Source organism: Crocodylus siamensis, chromosome 12 (genome assembly GCF_052110815.1).
Source record: "Crocodylus siamensis isolate JL-2025a chromosome 12, ASM5211081v1, whole genome shotgun sequence".
NCBI classification, from domain to species: Eukaryota; Metazoa; Chordata; order Crocodylia; family Crocodylidae; genus Crocodylus; species Crocodylus siamensis.
This window is the reverse complement of record NC_143406.1, coordinates 40,833,753-40,851,320: the sequence shown is the minus strand read 5'-3', so window position 1 is coordinate 40,851,320 and position 17,568 is coordinate 40,833,753. Positions and strand designations below refer to the sequence as shown.

At 50.7% G+C, this 17,568-nt stretch overlaps 1 protein-coding gene across 1 annotated transcript in view; it reads left to right on the top strand.

Annotated features, from left to right (window-relative positions):
• Positions 1-8,626: 8,626 nt before the first annotated feature.
• Positions 8,627-17,568, top strand: part of ADAP1 (ArfGAP with dual PH domains 1) — a 109,977-nt gene continuing 101,035 nt past the window's right edge. Inside the window, exon 1 of the mRNA XM_090023812.1 lies at positions 8,627-8,829. Within this exon, the coding sequence (XP_089879938.1) occupies positions 8,745-8,829 (85 nt within the window). The 5' untranslated portion in view covers positions 8,627-8,744. The remainder of the gene's footprint in view (positions 8,830-17,568) is intronic.

Genomic DNA, 17,568 nt, shown 5'->3' with positions numbered 1-17,568 from the left:
GTACCGGGGCCTCTACCTTCTGCCACCTTCAGCTCACCCACAAAAGCTGTAGTAAGGCACCACCTAGTGGAACGCTGTTGGAGGAAGCTGTAGAAATGCTAATACTCGTTTAATAAGGTTCATATTCAAAATTCAAACTGCTGGGCTAAATGAAAGGCAGCTGGTGTTAAAGAGAGAGCCAGGCAGGAGAAGGGACTCTGTGTTTGGGAATAATGCTCCATGTAAGCCTTTGGGTGCAGTAATGAAAATCAAGCTATTCATGTAAGTCCTGGGTAATCAGAATCTCTCCATGTCTGCAGTCTGGGGGGGGGCGGTTTTCTATCTGGGGTCACTTGCATGATAAATCCAGATGTTCTGCTGGTTACTTGTGTTCCTGTGAACCTCCCAGGGGTCCCAGGCCAATCAAACTCTTATCCTGAGGACCCTGCCTTGCTCCAGGAAAATCATTGTGATGAGAATGGAACTAGCCAGAACACTTGATTTGTACATAGGAGAGATTTATGGAATGTGAGTCCTGCCCTGATCTCACCTGAATTGTCTTGCTGTGTGACCTTGACCTCTTGCCACTGCAGTTTATCCATCTCTGTCAGTGGGCTGGAACAATGCAAGTCCAGTCTGTCACGGGCAGGTGGCTTCTACAGCACATCAGCGGGGGGTCTTTGCCTGTGCCCGTGCCAGGATCAGACAGCTGGGATCTGTGCCCATGTTGCTGCTACTTCCCCCAGCCCCCTGTTCCCCAGCTGGAATGAGGCACAGCTTCCAGGTGGGGAGCTTTGTTGGGGTCAGGCAGCCAGAAGCTGCCCTCACTGTAGTCACATCTGCACCACAGCTGGAAACGGGGATGGGGAAGAGGCAGTAGCATGGATGCAACTGCTCCCTGGCACAACTCTCCAGTGTCTGGAAGCTGCATCCACACTGCACCCAGGGGGAGGATAGGAGGTAGGAGGAAGAAGCAACAGTGGTGAGGGCACAGCTGGAAGTTGCCCAGCCCTAGCACAACTCTTTGCTGCTTAGCCCCAGCATGGGCACAGGCCCGGGCACAGAAAATGCTGTATTAGTCAGTAGTCATCAGTGAGGTGAGTCTGTGGACTTAACTGCACCAATTCAGGCACATCAATTTTTGCCTCTGATCTAACAACGCACAGAGGGTGGACAGGTTCCCCGCTGCCTCTGGGAGCCCATGTACCTTTGTTAAAAGAAAGGAGCAACAGTTCAGGAGCTGGCCTGGGGAGTCCTGGTGCCTTGTAATCCACTTTAATCCCGTGTCTACTTCTGATCTCACTTAGGCCTGTGTCAGTCCAGGGGACCGTGCTAGAAGTCAGTTGCACAGCTGTAAATGTTCTGGGAGATCGAGGTTGGGTGGCTCAATTAAAATTCCCCAGGCTTTTTGGCTGCTTGCAGACATTGAAAAAAAAAGGCACTTTAAACTTGGTGCGCCAAGCCCTGCATATGCCCAGAAGAGGCAGTGCCTTGGACCCAGCTCACCTGATGTCTGTAAAGATTGGATATTTTAGTGGGACTTCTTTGGTGCTTTTTTCTAATAAGCGATTAAATAAGCTTTAGCTAAAAGCTCCTAAAGGCCCCACTAAAGCACCTGATTTTTACAGATACTCTGGAGCCGGGTCCAATTAACATGCTGCTGCTTCCAGTAAAGTGTTTTTTGGGGGAGAGGAGGCAAGGGTTTTTTTTTTAACATCTGCAAGCAGCCTTTGTCTTCAAGGTTATAGCAGGCTCTGGCATCGCTGCCCCTTCCTGCATCCTGTCATGTGGGACATGGCATAAAAACAAGCCCATCAGAAAAGCCTCCCTGACTACGCTTTGGGCAAAATCCTGGACTCTGACTGCCTGCTGACTTGGAAGGATGCTATGTGCTAGGGGCCAATCCTGCCCTAGCCCTGCAAGCACACAGGGCTCTGGTCACGGCAGAATCAAGGCAGTTCTGCTTAGGGAAACAGGGTTTGGAGGGGCCAGCATAGGGGGTCAACACCTTGGCTTGCCACGGCCATCGTTCAGGGCTGCCGTGTGTCCAGTCCTTCCTGTTCACAGGCAGGGTTGATGCGTGGCTGGTGCACGAGTTATCAGGGGCAGGATTTTGTCCTTGCATTCTGCATTATGCAGCAGCAGCGCTGACAAAACTATTAATAATGCAGTATGCTGAACCGAACAGGAAGCGAACATCATTAGTGAAGAAGGATGAAGCTGTCCTTAATAAACATGCACAGGAAATGTCAATCAGCTTAACAGGGTGGGTTCAGCCCGATTGCTTTCCTTTACCTGCTTTACCAGAAGCCCCTTTTGGAGACGCTCTCCTGGCTGATCCTTGGCTTTGACTTAGGAGTTCGGTTTCCATAGACGGCTGAGTGAATGGTAGAGGAAGGTGCAGTCACCCTTTCAGTTCCCCACGCCTTACCGTGTCCTAGCCGCCGACAGGAGGCACATTCCCTGGAGTTCACCGTATACATAGCGCACATGCGTGCATGTACAAGAGGGCAGAGGCAGCATCAATGTGTGGTTGTGTATTTCTCTTGTGCCATGTTTAGCAATTCAACGTGCCTCGATCTGTCTCATCTCAATGGGCATTTATCCCAGGCCCATTGCTGTTGTGCCTGTACATCCATCCTGATCCCAGGTGGTCTGTGTGCAGGAGAGCACCTAGTGGTTCTGGGGACCTTGGATAGCACCCGTCTTACCAAGTGGTGTGCACACAGCTGAGCTCAGCCCTTCCCTTCCCGAGCTGGCAGGGCCTGGTAATGCAGTCGCTGGCATGGCTTCAGCTGGAGAGTGAGAAGAATAACACCACGGAAATGAGAGGTGGGAGGATTCCTCCTCAGGAGGGATCGGAGTGGGAGGAACCAGCTGTTTCAGGGAACCCTCTGCCTTGATTCTCAAATATTGCAGTCAGTTTGGGGGTAACAATGCACAGGTCATGGGATAATTTCCAGCAAAGAGAGATCTGGATGGATGGCTTCGTTTGGGCTGCCTTCACGCTTGCATAAATGATGGTTGTTTATTGAAACCTGACCTGGCTAGTATTTTAAATCACTCTAGCGCTAATAGCTGGGCTGCTTGGCAGGGTAAATCACTCTTGCTGTACTAACAATGTGGGCTGACTGGTGTATTAAGCCCACTCGTGCAGTAATCACTTAGGCTGGCTGGGAGCTTCTATTCTGGCCTGCTTGACTTGCTTGAAATGCTGTTGCAGAAGTTACCCAAGCCACTGACCAATCTAGTAAAACACCTCTGAAAATGGCTGCTTTCTTTGTTTCTTTTATGCCATTTTCAAGGCTGGCTTGGATTGCTTTCATATAGGCTGCTATACACAGGTTATTTGAGCCCAAGAGTGGTTTGTCTGCAGCTTCTCCTGGTGGTGTTTTCACATTGCAATATGGCTATGGAACAATGCTGTTCCATTGTTGCTAGAAATAATTATGCTTAGTTAATTTTTGCTGATTTAGACAATAAGTGTACAGCAAAGCTTTCTGGTCCTATAGCTTCTGGTATAGTGGGCACTTTATAGAGCCTTTCTAACGATATCCAAATTAACTTGCCATCAGGATCTGAGAAAGGAAGCTCTGGTAGAGCAACTCTTTTCATAAAGAAAAAAGAAAAGAAAAAAAGTAGAGAACAGACTGTTGCCCTTTTCCAGCTGGCTCTGCTTGGGCTTTTCTCTGCCTGTCACTTTTACAGGCCCTCTCTGGAAAAGCACTACACCCGACATTTCTTATGGTGCTTTCATACCATGCACATCATGGCCACACACCGTCTCCAGGGGAGCGCTAGGAAGTGCCAACGTGTAGCCACAGCAGGTGACGTGGGCTTGAATCGGACCTTCCACAGCTCCCTTTAAGTGAGTGCCAATTGAAATGGAGCCGTGCCAGTTTATACCAGCCAAGAGACTGGCCCCAGTGGTATTTCACATCACCCACCCCCAGCTCTTTATGGTAAGTACCTGGGATCCACACACCGATGACACGCTTTCATAGCGTGTATGACATGGAGCAGATGAATACAAATAGATAACCCCTTCCCCGCCCCCTCCAACCCACAGTCACAGCATAACACAATCACTTCCAGTCCTTCACCTTTGTATCTTCCTTCTTCAGGGCATTTCAGGGACACAATACAGGTTAAGAGAGAAATCAAGGAAAACTCACACCTCCCCAGCCTGAGTCTGAGCTGGTTATCTGAGCTGTAGAGGTAAAGGGCTAGCAGCAGCAGAGGAAATAGTGCTTTCTTTCTCTTGGGCTGGGCTGATTCATTTAAAGGGCCTGCTGAGTGTGCGGTGGAGGGACGGGGAAAAGCAGCAGCAGCCATAGCTTTCCTTCTGGTGACTTCTCCTGGACTATTTAGTAGGAATCACTGACCTGGGATCCAGACCTCCAGAGGGGGAAGCAGCCAGTTGCAAGCACCGGTGGAGTTTATTGCAGCAGGCTGAAGACATGGGCAATTCACTTAGGGGTTATTGACTCCATTCTACAGAGGTAAACACTGAGGCAGAGATGTGAAGCAGCTTGCTTGAGGATATAGAGGGGGATCGGGATAGCAGTTCCTGGCCCCTTGTCTTGCAAGTTTACAACGCAGCCTTCTCAAATGTCTGCTCTGCCCATGGCCATGAATAGAAAACCTCAATACACAAGTATATCTTCAAGAGCAAAACCTCCAGGGCTGAGTTTATTTTTGACAGGAAAACCATAGTGTGACTACTATTGATTCACTTAGAAACTGGAGGTGCTGCTTCCCCCCATGTGCTGATAAGTAAAGCTGCAGGCATGAGGGCTGGGCTGCCTCTCTTGTATTGTTCAGGAAAGTGAAGGTGCTCTATCTGCTTTATATAACGCTCCAGTACACAGTTACCGTTGGCATGAATGATTGATCTTCCTGTTAGGGATTGGCTGTGCATAGAAATATTCACCACTTCCTTGTGTGAATGTGCTCTAAGGTACTAGTGTTTGAATTTGTTAGTACCTTTTTATTTGCGTTCTAGTGGCATTGATTTAATTATTCAGCTTTTGGCGTCTTAGAGTTTCAGTTAGTTTCTCTGAATTACTGTTATCAAATATCAGCATATTATAGCTAATGCTTCCTCTTGGTTTCTGTTCTGTTCATCACAGGTTCGGCCTTTACAAAACCTTAATTTTACATGTTGTGCTTTGCCTGGTTCCCAATAGCTAATACATTTTTCAGTGTTGTAAAACAACTGCTCCTTGGCTCTTGCCAGTTGCAGTCTTGGAAGGAATTTTTATGGCCGAGTGAAAAGCCAGAAATAGAATTTTTTAGATGAAAATGCTGACACTGTCATAATGAACTGCCTAACAGTGTAAATGGACTCTCCATGGTAAAACAAAGGCAAAGAGAAAGGAACCAAAGAGAGGAAAGAGCTGATGCCAAGGAGGGGGGGGAAGAAGCTGATGTCCTGGTAGCAAGCATATTCAAAATGTCACCAGAAAGACTGTCCTGCACAGAGATTTCCTATGAAACCTCCATAGTTTCTTGCCTGAAGCATAACTCTTGTCACACCAGGCAGCATTTCCACAGGCCCTGGATACTTCTAGTCGCGTCCCTTTCTAAGGCCACTGTTTTGTGACGCACAAAATATTCGCTGGGTTAAACATGTTTAATATCATGTAACGAAGTCCGACTGAACATGCCACTCAGCAGCAGGGAGAAAGCATTTGTCTGATAACGCAGCAGAGGTGATGACCCTGTCTCCAGTGCAGCTGAGGGCGGATGTGGGGGATCGCCAGTGACTTCCCTGGGACCACGAATGAGCCCCTAGCTGGTCGTGCCCCAATGTGTGCTGAAAGGCTCCTACCAACTCCAGTGGGCATTGGCCATATAAAAGCAAAGCCTCATCTGGACTCCCTGACTGGTAAGGGGTCCTGTCATTGTGGCACAGGCAGGTCGGTGACCGGACCCTGGCTGTGATGGATTTTGCCAGGTGGAACTCGCTGCCTCTCAGCTCATTCCTTCCCACCCCTCCACAATGCACAAACGTGTATAGTTGTTTCTGCTCTTACTTATGTAGGTGCAAACCAGGAATGACTCCGTGTAGCAGCCCAAGGCCAGACTCGGACCTGGTGTCCTGGAGCCATGCCGGGTGGCACTAGTTGAGGCCAATAGACGTTGTTAACCTAGAATCTGCAAAGTGGGTGAAATCAAGAGTCCATTCATAGAGCCACATGATGTAAATGAGGTCGGACCCCATCTTTTTTTATCCCAGTCATTTTCCATAGACAATATTTCTGTCTTCCAAACGGTGCCAGCTTTGGTCCCCATGGTTATAACTTTTCCACCTCCCACTCTTTTCCTCCGTTGGGCCCCTCTTTTCACAGGCACCGTTTGTTCTTCTCATTTGAAGTTTGGATTGCAATTTTTACAGTGAAGTTTTTATTGGCGGGGGTCGTGCTACAAATTCTAAGCTATTATTTGATTAAATGATGATGGTTTCTGCTGACAGATCTGTCCTGGTCCCTGTCCCCACCCCCACTCTCCTTTCTAAGCGGCTCTGTTCTGCTACAGCCCCTGTACTATTTGATTTTATTACAAGATATAAATTTCTCTCTGCAACCCTGGCTTACAGTGTGCAAAGGGGAAACAGGGATTGCCTAGCAACCATGAGAACAAAAAATTAAGAGAATCAATAAGCCTTGATGGAAAGCCAAACAGGGATTTTAAAACAAAATCTCTCTTTTTTTTTTTTATCTTCTTATAAGAACTTAATGACTCACTATCTCAGGTGTAGTGGGGAGAGTTGAGTGTTCATACAACAGATGTTGCTGGGTGCAGGCTGGGCCAGGGGACTGGGTCTCCAGGTGAAAATGTAACATCCCAACTTAGATTTCATATAAGGCTCTTATCCTGCAAATGCTCGTGTCTGTATTAGCATTGCATTGACTGATGCAGCTAATCGTGTTCAAGTGTTCCCAGGATTGAAGCTAAGATGCTGCTTTGGAGCCAGTTTTACTCTCCAATTTGCTGGTGTAAGTCCAGGATAAAGCTGCTGAAGGCAGTAGGTTTATTTCACATTTGCATCCGTGTAAATGGAAGGAGATTTGATTGGGAACAAGCCAGCTGTTTGCAGTACTAGCTGGAGCCCTGATAGTGCAGCTGGTCCAGTTCAAGTCAACAGCACTAGGATTACCTATGGAAGTAAGAGCTATAGACTTTGCTTAGTGTGATGGCCAGGTGTTTCGAGATCAGCAGCCCATAGATGGAAAAAGCAAGTTATGGTGATGTACAGAGCCTCGCCCAGGATCACTTTAATCTACTGATTCCCAAAGGGAGTGCTGCAAAAAAATGGGCCAGGTAGGGCCCTAGCCAGGCTAGCCCCACTTGGCAGGATCAGGCCCATGGACCAGTTTTAATCCAGAAAAAAAGTGATCCCCAGGTATCAAAGGGCTGGGAAACACTGCTTTAATGTCATTGAATCAGAGAAAAATAGAGCTGGAAGAGGCCCTAGAAGGCCATCTAGTCCAACCCCTGCTCAAGGCTGTGGCATTCTTGTCTAAACTATATCAAAGCATCAGAAATTAGCTCAGTTATACCCTGTGCGTGTCATTACAACTGGCAAGATAATTATAGAAATTATCTTCTAGTTTAGGGGTTATTTTAGACCTGTTAAGCCTGACCATGAATGCACTCATGCTGGTGTGTAACATGCCCCACCTGGGTAGCTCTACTCGGGCACTATTTACATGAGGAAAGCTATGCATGGGCCTGCTTCGGAGATCAGGGTCATGACTTGGATGCAGAGATGGTTTTCTGTAGGAGTACTTGAATCCTGGTCCTGAAAAACCTTGCACACATCCCTAATTTTAGCCTGAAGTCAGTGGGACTCCTTCCCAGACTGCCTTGCCGTTTTTAAGGACTGAGGCCCATCTCTGTGTCTCTGCAGAGTGAGATTCAATCTTGGGGGTTTGAGGGATGCCTGAACAACGTGCTGGTCTTAGGTCCCTTCACAAAACCAGACAAAGCCCTGGCAGCTCAGGATAAAGCTGCGTGGACTAAAACCTGCCCTGGGATGGTAACGTCCTAGGCTAGGCCTGATCTAGATACAAGCGGGCACGTCTACACATTCATTAATGCGCCGTGCATCGGGCATTGTGTTAGTACCGTAATAACTTCATGCCCGTAATGGGTGCTACTGCGCATAACCGCACACGAGCGCTTTTTGTGCGATGCTTAACGCTCGGCCGGATGAGCGCACATTGGCATGCTTTTTGCTAAGGCGCGTTAACATGAGTCCGGTGAGCATCATCGCGCATCCATGTCACGGATGTCACGGCCATCCGGGCTGGGGGGCCCGGGGAGATCTTCGCGTCCACCCCCGCCGCAGGGCAGGATCCCGGCAAGAGAAACGTCCACACGTCTCTGAAAGGAGCCCGGAGTAGGTGCCGGCAGCCCGGGCCAGGCCGGTGACGAAGTTCTTCCCGATGTCCAGCCTGAAGCGTGCCGGCCCCCGTCGCCGCCCGGGCCCGCCGGGTCTGGGAAAGTCGGGGCCTGCCCCTGGGGCTGGCGCCTCCGCCCCGCGCCACGCAAAGCCGGGCCCTCGCCCGCCGGCGGGGCGGGGCCGCGGGCGGGGCGGGGCGGGGCGGGGCGGCTGCAGGCTGCGGCTCGGCCACGGGGCGGCGGCGGCGCCGGGGACTGCGGAGCCCCGGGCGGCACCTGGCGCGGGGCGGCCGCGGACACCTGCGGCGGCAGCCCCGCGCGGAGCAGGAGCAGGAGCAGGAGCAGGAGCCGGGCCCATGGCGAAGGAGAGGGGCAAGAAGGCGCTGCGCGAGCTGGTGCAGAGAGCGGGCAACCAGCTGTGCGCCGACTGCGGCGCCCCGGGTGAGTGCGCGGCATCCCGCACCTGCTGCAGTGCGGGGCCCGGGCCCGGGCCCGGCCGCGGGGCTGCGGGCCGCCCGAGGGGCCCGGCGGCGCGGGGCAGGGCGCTCCCGCGCGAGGGGCCCGGCGGCGTCGGGGCGGGGTCCGGCCGCCTCGGCAGAGCGGAGCAGAAGCGGGGCCGCGGGGCGCGTGGTCCGGCTCTGGGTCCCTGGGCCCGAGCCCCGCTCTCGCGTTGCGCGAGCCCTTCTTCTCAGCTCGGGCTCCCGTTCGTATTGCGGGCGAGCGCAGCAGCCGTCTGTCCGGTGCGCCTCTGGCTGGGCGCCCAGGGGCGACTTATCTGGCTGCACTTCACCTATGTTATAACGTGTGTGTCCGTGGCACGTAACATGAGCAGATTCCCGCATGGGAGCAGGGACTGTTTCAGTGCTTCTCTCTAACCCTAGAGCAAGGGGGAGAGCGGGTACAGAGGGTGGTGGGAACTCTTGGGTATGCGTCACCCTGGCCTACTTGGTTAGCCGCCAGCGCAGCCGGCCGCGGGCGTGGGGCGTGTTGGTGGGGCCGCAGGTGTCGGGCCTAGCTTCGTATCTCCTGTGGGACTTGATTCGTGTCTGAGCTGACACGCGCTCGGCCGGGGGCTCGGTGGATCTAGCATTTCTCGTAGCGAGGCACAGGGCAGGTGGAGGTGGAAAGCGAGCCGAAAGAGTTTACTCAAAAAAATGCAAGTAAAAAGACGAGGAGCGGCAAAGGAGAGAGCAGAGGGGAAGAAGGGAGCGAATATACAGACAATGGGAGCAGTGATGGAGCAGCCACGTGGCCCCGGGTGGCAGAGGAGTGGGCAGTCCACTGTCATCCCGGGGATGGGTGAGGGGGAGTGTGAGCGCGTGTGCATCTGCTTGACTCTCAAAGACAAGGGGGATGCATGAGTCACTGAGCATCTGCGGAGAGGAGCCTTTGCAGAAGGGATTCTCATAATGGAGGCAACAGTAGAAGCAGGCAGAGAAACAGCCACTGTTTTCAGAGCCCTTTCATTTGGTTTGCTTAGAAACCAGCTGATTCATTTGTCTTCAGAGTCAAATGGTTTGCTGTAACATCTGGGCATTGTTGAGCATTGGAATTGGTTGCCAGTTTAGGGGCAAAAACTTCTCTCCCCTGTTGGTGGTACTGTGTTTGCGCTGAGGTGGGGCAGCCCAGCCCCATGCCATATGCGCGCGGTGTTGCGCTGGGCGCTGTGCACAAAAAGGTGGTGTCAGGAGCAGCTTATCTTGAATCTCTCCTTGTGACTGGGCTGTGACAATGCAAGAACAGCCTCCCAAATGCTAAATGAGCTTAAAGCCTCGGAGGGAGGAGAGGAGATCCGTTCTCCGTGGGCTACAGTGGCAATTTGCTCCTTCTGGACCACATGGCGGGGGATGTAGCATCCTGCTAACCCACATGACAGGAGCCAAGCACAGGGAGAAGAAGAGAGTCAAGGATGGCGGGGGTTGGGAGGGGAAATGAAAGTGTGAAATCTTTCATTGACACTTTTTCGCTGAACGGTTTTGAAAAGATCTTTAGTAAAAACCAAATTGTGCTTTTTTTTCCCCCACCCAAAAAAGCTTTCGTTTGCAGAAAAAGGCCATATCTTGATGAAAAATGTTTTAATTCCCAAAATTCCACACAGCTTTACAAAACAATGAACCTGCATTATCCTAATCTTTGAGACTTAATTACAGGGAAAAAAAGCCACTCAAATAAGAGGTGTTACTTGAAACAGTAGGCACCCCAGCAAACACGGTTCACATCTCTTTGTTGCATTGTGTGTCACACCTGGTAGGAAACGGGGAGGAGGAGCAAGTCCATTTCAATAGACTTGAAGGTGTTTTTCAGCATGGGAGACAGCTTCCCAGTCCAACCGCAAGTGCAATAACCTCTTGATTTTTCTATTCCCCCGCACCTTGTATTTCATTCGTGCGTGATGTGTGCCTGTGTATCTGCTGGTTCAAACTTCTCTCACGTGGATTTAGGTAGGAAAAAACAAAAATTGGAAGACAAAAGTGCAAATACCTTCTGAGAGGCACTGTAGTTTACAGCGGATCTAGTAGCATCAAAACCATCTGCTTTATAAAACCAGTGCACCTTTGTCACTTTGATGAGAATTACTAGTACACTAGTACAGAGCTATCCGTTCAGTGGGAGAAGGTAATTTCCACCTATAGGTGTATACATTTCATCTAATCCTGATGGGATATGTGACTGTGAGAAGGAAAAAGAGCAGCAAGGCCAGAAACAGTAGCAGAAGAGGGAATCATTACAGAGCTTGATCCTGTGGGGTACTGAGCTGAATTCCCACTGGAGCTGGGAGCACTGAGCTCATAACCGACTGTGGTTTGGGAAGAGAACTCATGCCAGAAACCACTTGCAGCTTGTCTCCCGCAGACACCGGCTGATCTTCCTAGACTTGTAATATGCACGTGGCTGGATAAGGAGCTTGTGAGCACAGGATGAGAGGGGAAGAATACCTGTTCCTGTGGTTTCATAGTTTCGTAGATGTTGGGGTCGGAAGGTACCTATTAGATCATCGAGTCTGACCCCCTTCTGGGCAGGTTTTCTGCTTCCTGCTATATTCTGCAGCCAGAAAGGGTTTTGGAAATGCGTGCTTGCTTGAACTTGCAGGATGCCCCATGGTAGCACATCTGCTGCTGTCAGGGTCTATAAACAGGCATCAACCTTGAAGTGACATCAGCCGTGCTGGGATGGGTACAGCTTAGCTGCTTTGTCGGGCAACACGGCGGTGCCAGTTGTCCTGAGCCAGGGTGCAGCAGTGTGGTGCGTACGCACAGAGGGAGCTCCCAGGGTCTGTATCGACAAGTAGGGAAACTAGGGCAGGTGCGTCCCGGGCCTTGGGCCCAATCCTGCAGGGGAATTCCCGGGGCACACAGGATCGGGTCCCTGACGATCTGGGTGTGCCTGCTTGGGGTGGCTCTGGGCTGCCTGTGCTCTCCTGCCATTAAGCAAACAGATGTCCATGGCAAACAAATGACACAAATGTTTACTACCTATTGGTGCAGCCAGAATTTGGGACATTTGTGGGGGCCTGATAAGGGCCACGGATGTCCTGCCTTGAGTTTGTATCACCATAACAATTTTTATGGCAGAACAAAGGTGATGTCTGCTCCCAACCATTCTGCGGGCAACAAGCAGAGTAGGGGTTCTGGATATGAAGGGTTTGGGATGCTTGTGTTAAGCAGACTCTTTACTCAGATTTTTTTAAGGGGAGATGTGGACTGCTGGATGCTTGGGGATACGCAAAGAACAAAGCCTTTTCTCTAACCCCATCGCTTCCTCCTGAAGTGCAGTAGCCCTTAGAAATAACAAAATCCTGACCCTGAACACAGGTGTCTTCTGTTTTTGGTGATAAATTGGATCTTGAGGCACCTAGTCACTGATGACTGTCATCTTTTTAGACTGAGATGCACACTGAAAAGCATCTGCTGCCATGGATTCAATAATGCTCATTGTATTAAGATTCCCAAGGTGATGCTACATAATTGGTATCATTCCTATTATGGGGGAAACCAATTTTTTTCTTTTTGTGGATGTATAAAAAATTCCTCCCAGGATTCTCTCACTGTCACTGACTATAAAATGTGCTCAGGACCTCTTCCTCTTGAATCTCTGTAGCTCTCCTCTTAATAGGTCATCAGTTCCAACCAGAACTGGTTTACCTTGCATGCAGATGCTGAATTTATGGTTCAGGCTGCTATTCAGCGTGGCACAGCTGAGTCAGCAGTGTCCACTGGAGGATGTGTTAACACACGGTGCAGCATTACTGCACACTGAACAAGATCCCCAAGACATCTGTCTTGTTCTGGCTCATGTCGCCGATGTAGTTTTTTTTAATCTGAGAATACCTGTCACTGTCTGGGACTTGTGGCTTTGCGGAGGTGTCTCTAACTTTGTAAAACTTTGTAAAATGTGACAACGTTTTTGCTATAGTTATGGCATGTTTGAATCTTTCTGTTCCCGGATGCGGCCTGCCAGGCACTTTCATCTGGCCTGCGGCATCCCCCAATGAACTGTACCCTGCCCAGTCCTTCCTCCAGCAAGGGTGGGAGCAAGGTGCCTACATCTGCCCTCAACATACCCTACTATACCTTGCTTCCACCTTCATGGGAGGAAAGACCCAGCCCCGCTAGCACCAGCTGCTGCTGCCGCAGGCCTCCCCAGCATCCGGCTCCCTCCGGGCAGCAGGTAGGGAAGTGGGGGAGCTGGGCGGGAGCTTGGGTCTGGTGGCAGTGCGGAGTCCATGCCCAGGGCACAGTGCAGAGGTCTGCTGGACAGGGTGTAGATGTGAGGGAGGGTGGGGGGTATGGGGACCTCCCCCACACTCCACCTCAGCCCCTGCATGGTGCACAGCCCTAGCATGCAGTGGGGGATGCTGGAGCTCGGCGCTGGTGAGCACTGGCCAGCACTGCACGCTGCAGGGAGGAGCACAGGCCTGGCTGGGCCATCTGTATCACGGGCGCTCCCTGCATTCATGCAGCACTGGAGGGAAGCCCCAGGCACTGGGCTGGGAGGGCAGCTGGCTCCAGTACCTGGGGCTTCCCTCCCGTGCCATGCAAGTGCAGGGAGCGCTGGCAATAGAGATGGTCCGTCAGGGGCTGCGCTCCTCTCTGTGATTTGCAGCGCTGGCCAGAGCCAGGCACCAGCATCCCCCCCTGCTGCTGTGCCGTGAGGGGGGGTCCCACACCCATCCCACCCTCTCTCTCACCCCACAAATGCCCCCTGCCCCATACACACACCCTGTTGTTGCCTGCATTGACTGCATTGACTGTTCCGGAGCCACACCCCCACAGCCCACAAACGCCACACCCCATCACACCCCCACACCCCCCTCAGCTGTCCCCTACGGAGTATAAGACTAAGAAATTATTCTGAGTTATTATGCAGTCACCTCTATACACAGTACACAAACACAGATCATGACAAAAATATTTTTTGTAATGAAATTAAAATACGTTATAGTAGGTGGTTGACTTCTAGTGTACAATTTGGGTTTTTTTCTGATTCTGAGATGGGAATCCCTCCCCCCACCCCCAAAAGGAGTATGGACTTCCAGTCCAAAGATAGGGACCAGGGGGCAGGGCAACCGTCAAGGGGCGGGGGCATCCATACGGCCCTCGAGAGCTCACCAAACCTCTTTAAGCGGCCCTCTGCCCAAACTAATTGTCTTCCCCTGCTCTAAGTTCGAACTCGGTTCATGGGCAGAAGCACGTTTAGTTATAGAAACACTGTGTTTCTGCTGATCTGCATCCCAATCCCTCAGGCTTGGATAAATTCTTGAGTCTCCTGAAAGGACTGGGAAACGCATGTTACGTGCTGGTATGACTGGCTGGTTGTATGGTCAGTAACCACAAGCTCAGGCTGTAGAGTTTGGAGTGCTTCATGCACTGGGTTTTCCCGTCGCGCGACAGAGGCAGCGCTGCTTAGGGAAGCTGATTTCCGAGTCCAGTTCTGCCGTTCCTATTCATACTGGGCTTTGCATTTCTCTGTGAATGTCTGGCTCTCCATTTTTTTGTAGTTTTAAAGATAAATGAAGCATAAAAATGTCATCCAAGTACCTTGCTCCTGGGCTTAGTTTGTAAGAGGCATAATGACAGAAGATTTGTATCTTTACCTGTTTAGTTTATCCATAAACCTCCATAATTATCTATAATATCGTGCAGCGGAAGTGTGCTAAAACTGACATCAGTTGTATGGTAGCGGTGATGCTTAAGGACCATGACTTATTGCATCCACAGTGGTGTGCTCTATTTAATATTCCCCTTGCTCAGTATTATTCTTCGATGCCTTTGCATAATCAAACAAAGCCTCTTGGCTGGAACTGGGGGGTGCTCGGAGGCTTTCCTTACCAGGTTGCACTGCTGTTTACTGCACTCGGTAATCATGGTCTTCTACAGCAGTTTGACAAGGTGGCAGAATGAGTGGCAAAATCTGAATTAGTAAAATTTCATCCTGAGCAGGCACAAAGCTATCGCAAATGACTGCTAATTTAGTGGGGAACGAGTGCAGGCTAGTGCTTGAGTTTGGCTCAAAACAGGGCTGCATGCAAGTTGTCTGATATAAAATGAATTGGGCAGTCCTTACACTTACACTGTAGAGCAGGGGCATCCAGCTCACCTGGGATCTTGGGCTGGATCCAGCCTGGGGTGGTGGCTGTGGAGCACTGGAGGGCTGTGTTGCACTGCCGTTGCTCTCCCCCCTGCTGCTGAGACCCATGAATACCAGAGCCCTATATCCCATGGGAGGCCACGTGCACAGCTGGCCGCACCTCTACCTTCCAGTAGCCCACTGGTAGCCCGTCAGGCTAGACGGGGTGCTGTGGGTCTCATCTAGCTCACGGACCCTATGTTTGCTACCTCCGCTGTAGAGACTATGTTGCTGTGGTTAAGTACGGGGCAACAGTGTGATTAATTGTCTGAGTGGAAAAACTCCTGTGCTTTGTTGCTAAAACAGCTTAGTCCCGGGGTGGGCAATTATTTCAGCTTAACAAGTTTTGGTGAGTTGTCAAGGCCTGCAAGTGTAGCCCCGCACACTGGTCAACACCTTGAGACCAGAAGTCCTGCCCCTAACCCCTGACCTTTGCAACCTATAACCCCACCAGCCTGGGCTCCGTGCCCCTAACCCCTGGCCCCAGGGCACTGGTGCGAGTCCTGCGCTCCCGCCCCGCTGCCACTTCCCTCCTGCCTGCCTGCCCACCCGTTGCTGCCACCACTTCTGTCCCCCCACCCACCACTGCCGCCCTTCTCCCACCAGCTGCTCCCACTTTCCTATCTGCGGGGCCGGGACGAGGGCCACCCTGCAGGCAAGGGTGGGAATCCAGCCATGCTACCCCTGCAGGGGTGAGCGGGGCTCGGCCCCATGTGAGCACAGCGGGGCAGTCCGGGGCTGGGCCGGATACAGTGAATTGGTAGGCACCCACTGGCAGGCCCGATGATATTGCCCAGCGGGCAGGATTTGGCCTGTGCACCATACTTTGTGTGTCCCTGGCTTAGTCGCTTGCTTGGTCAAATCAAGTCCTGTCTCATGCCTTATCTGTCAAAACAGCCGGCTAACTGAAGTAGACTGAAGCCTGTGACTGTGCTGAGATGCAGAGACCTGTGCGTGTTAGTCCACTGCCTTTTTGAGAGGAGAATTTTTCACGTGGTTATGCTGGGGAGCACAAATGAAAGGTAGCAAGATGCAATAGCTTTCATCTTCCTTGAGCATTATAGAGAGTACTAACAAAATATACAGTGAAATCTGGTGAATTAGTCTCTGGGTTCACTTGTAACTATGGCCTAATTAGTCCAGTGTTTCTCAACCTTGCTAGACTCGAGGCAGCCCTTGGAAAACATGAGGTCTTAGTTTTTGCTTGTTTTTTTGACTGCAGAAAAACAGTATTACTATTCTTCTGTTCCAGAGAACTCGGAAAGACCACACCGGGGCAGCATGTTTGTAACACGATGGGTTTTCTGGGTTTATCTTATGGATCATGGTTGCATACCTAACAGTGCATGGTGCCCTGTGGCATCCCTGAAAGGATCTTGAGCAGAGGTTGGCAAAATATGGACCATGTCTCTGGGCTCTGTTTCCTGGCAGCCCTGGTGGCAGTGCTTCCTGCTGGCTGCCACTGCCAGACCCAGCCCAGTGCACACTGTCACCCCTGGAGGCACCCCAGGGTGTGCTGCAGCACCCTGGTTGAGAAACACTGGATTTCAGTGCCTGAAATCCCTGCCAGAGTCCCACTGATTTGTATACAATATACTTGGAATAAGTCATCATGTAGGTACTTCCATCATTTAGTTACTTTAATGTGCACACACATTAAATCACAATGGAATTTGCTCCCAACTAATTAGCTTGGACTATTTGTAATATATTCTTTCTTTGTTTATAAATGTGAAAAAACATTCTTGATCATGTCTCTATGGCATGCAAAGTACATCTTTTTTTCTAAAGCAAAGATGGTCAGCTTCTGTTGCTTAGTCACTAACGGATAACTAGTTGTCATTACTTGGAATGAAGCCATTGTTCTTGAAGTGAAGCATTAACCAGCTTTTACTATAGGCTGCTTACAGATGTTAACCCCCCCAAAACAGCGCTTTAATTTTGAACTTGGTGTGCTCCCATGGCGGGCCCAGTGCATGCTCGGAAGAGGCTTTGTGTTTTTTGGACCCAGCTTGCCTGACGTCTGTGCAGATTGGGTGCTTTAGTAGGACTTTTTGGGTGCTTTTATCTAATAACCCTGCTGAAGCACCTGATCTACACAGATGTTGTGCTAGGTCCAACTAATGTGCCGCTTCTTCCAGTAAAGTGCAGTGTATTAGGGGTTTTGGGGGGTTTAATACCTAGAAGCAGCTATAATTACAGACTTGGGGACCAATCCTGCTTGCACTCTCTTGGGACCTGTGACTGAATCCAGTTGAATTTTTGTGTGTGTGATTCGCCGACACATTTTGTCTAACAATAATGATATCCATAGAAGTGGTTGAATGGCATAGTGGAACAGGGTGGCGGAGAGGTGGAGGCCCACTGGCATGTGGGAGATGGAGAGGAAAAGAGAGTGCACTAGTGGGCTACTGAACAGGAGGGTTTCAAATGGTAAATCGGTTGGTTTGGATTTTAATTCTTAACTGTTCTAATCTCCTCTTGGTTCCCAAGGGGTTTATTTCACTCTTGACACATTTTTAGCTATCCTTTTTTTCCAGTTATCCTGTTGGC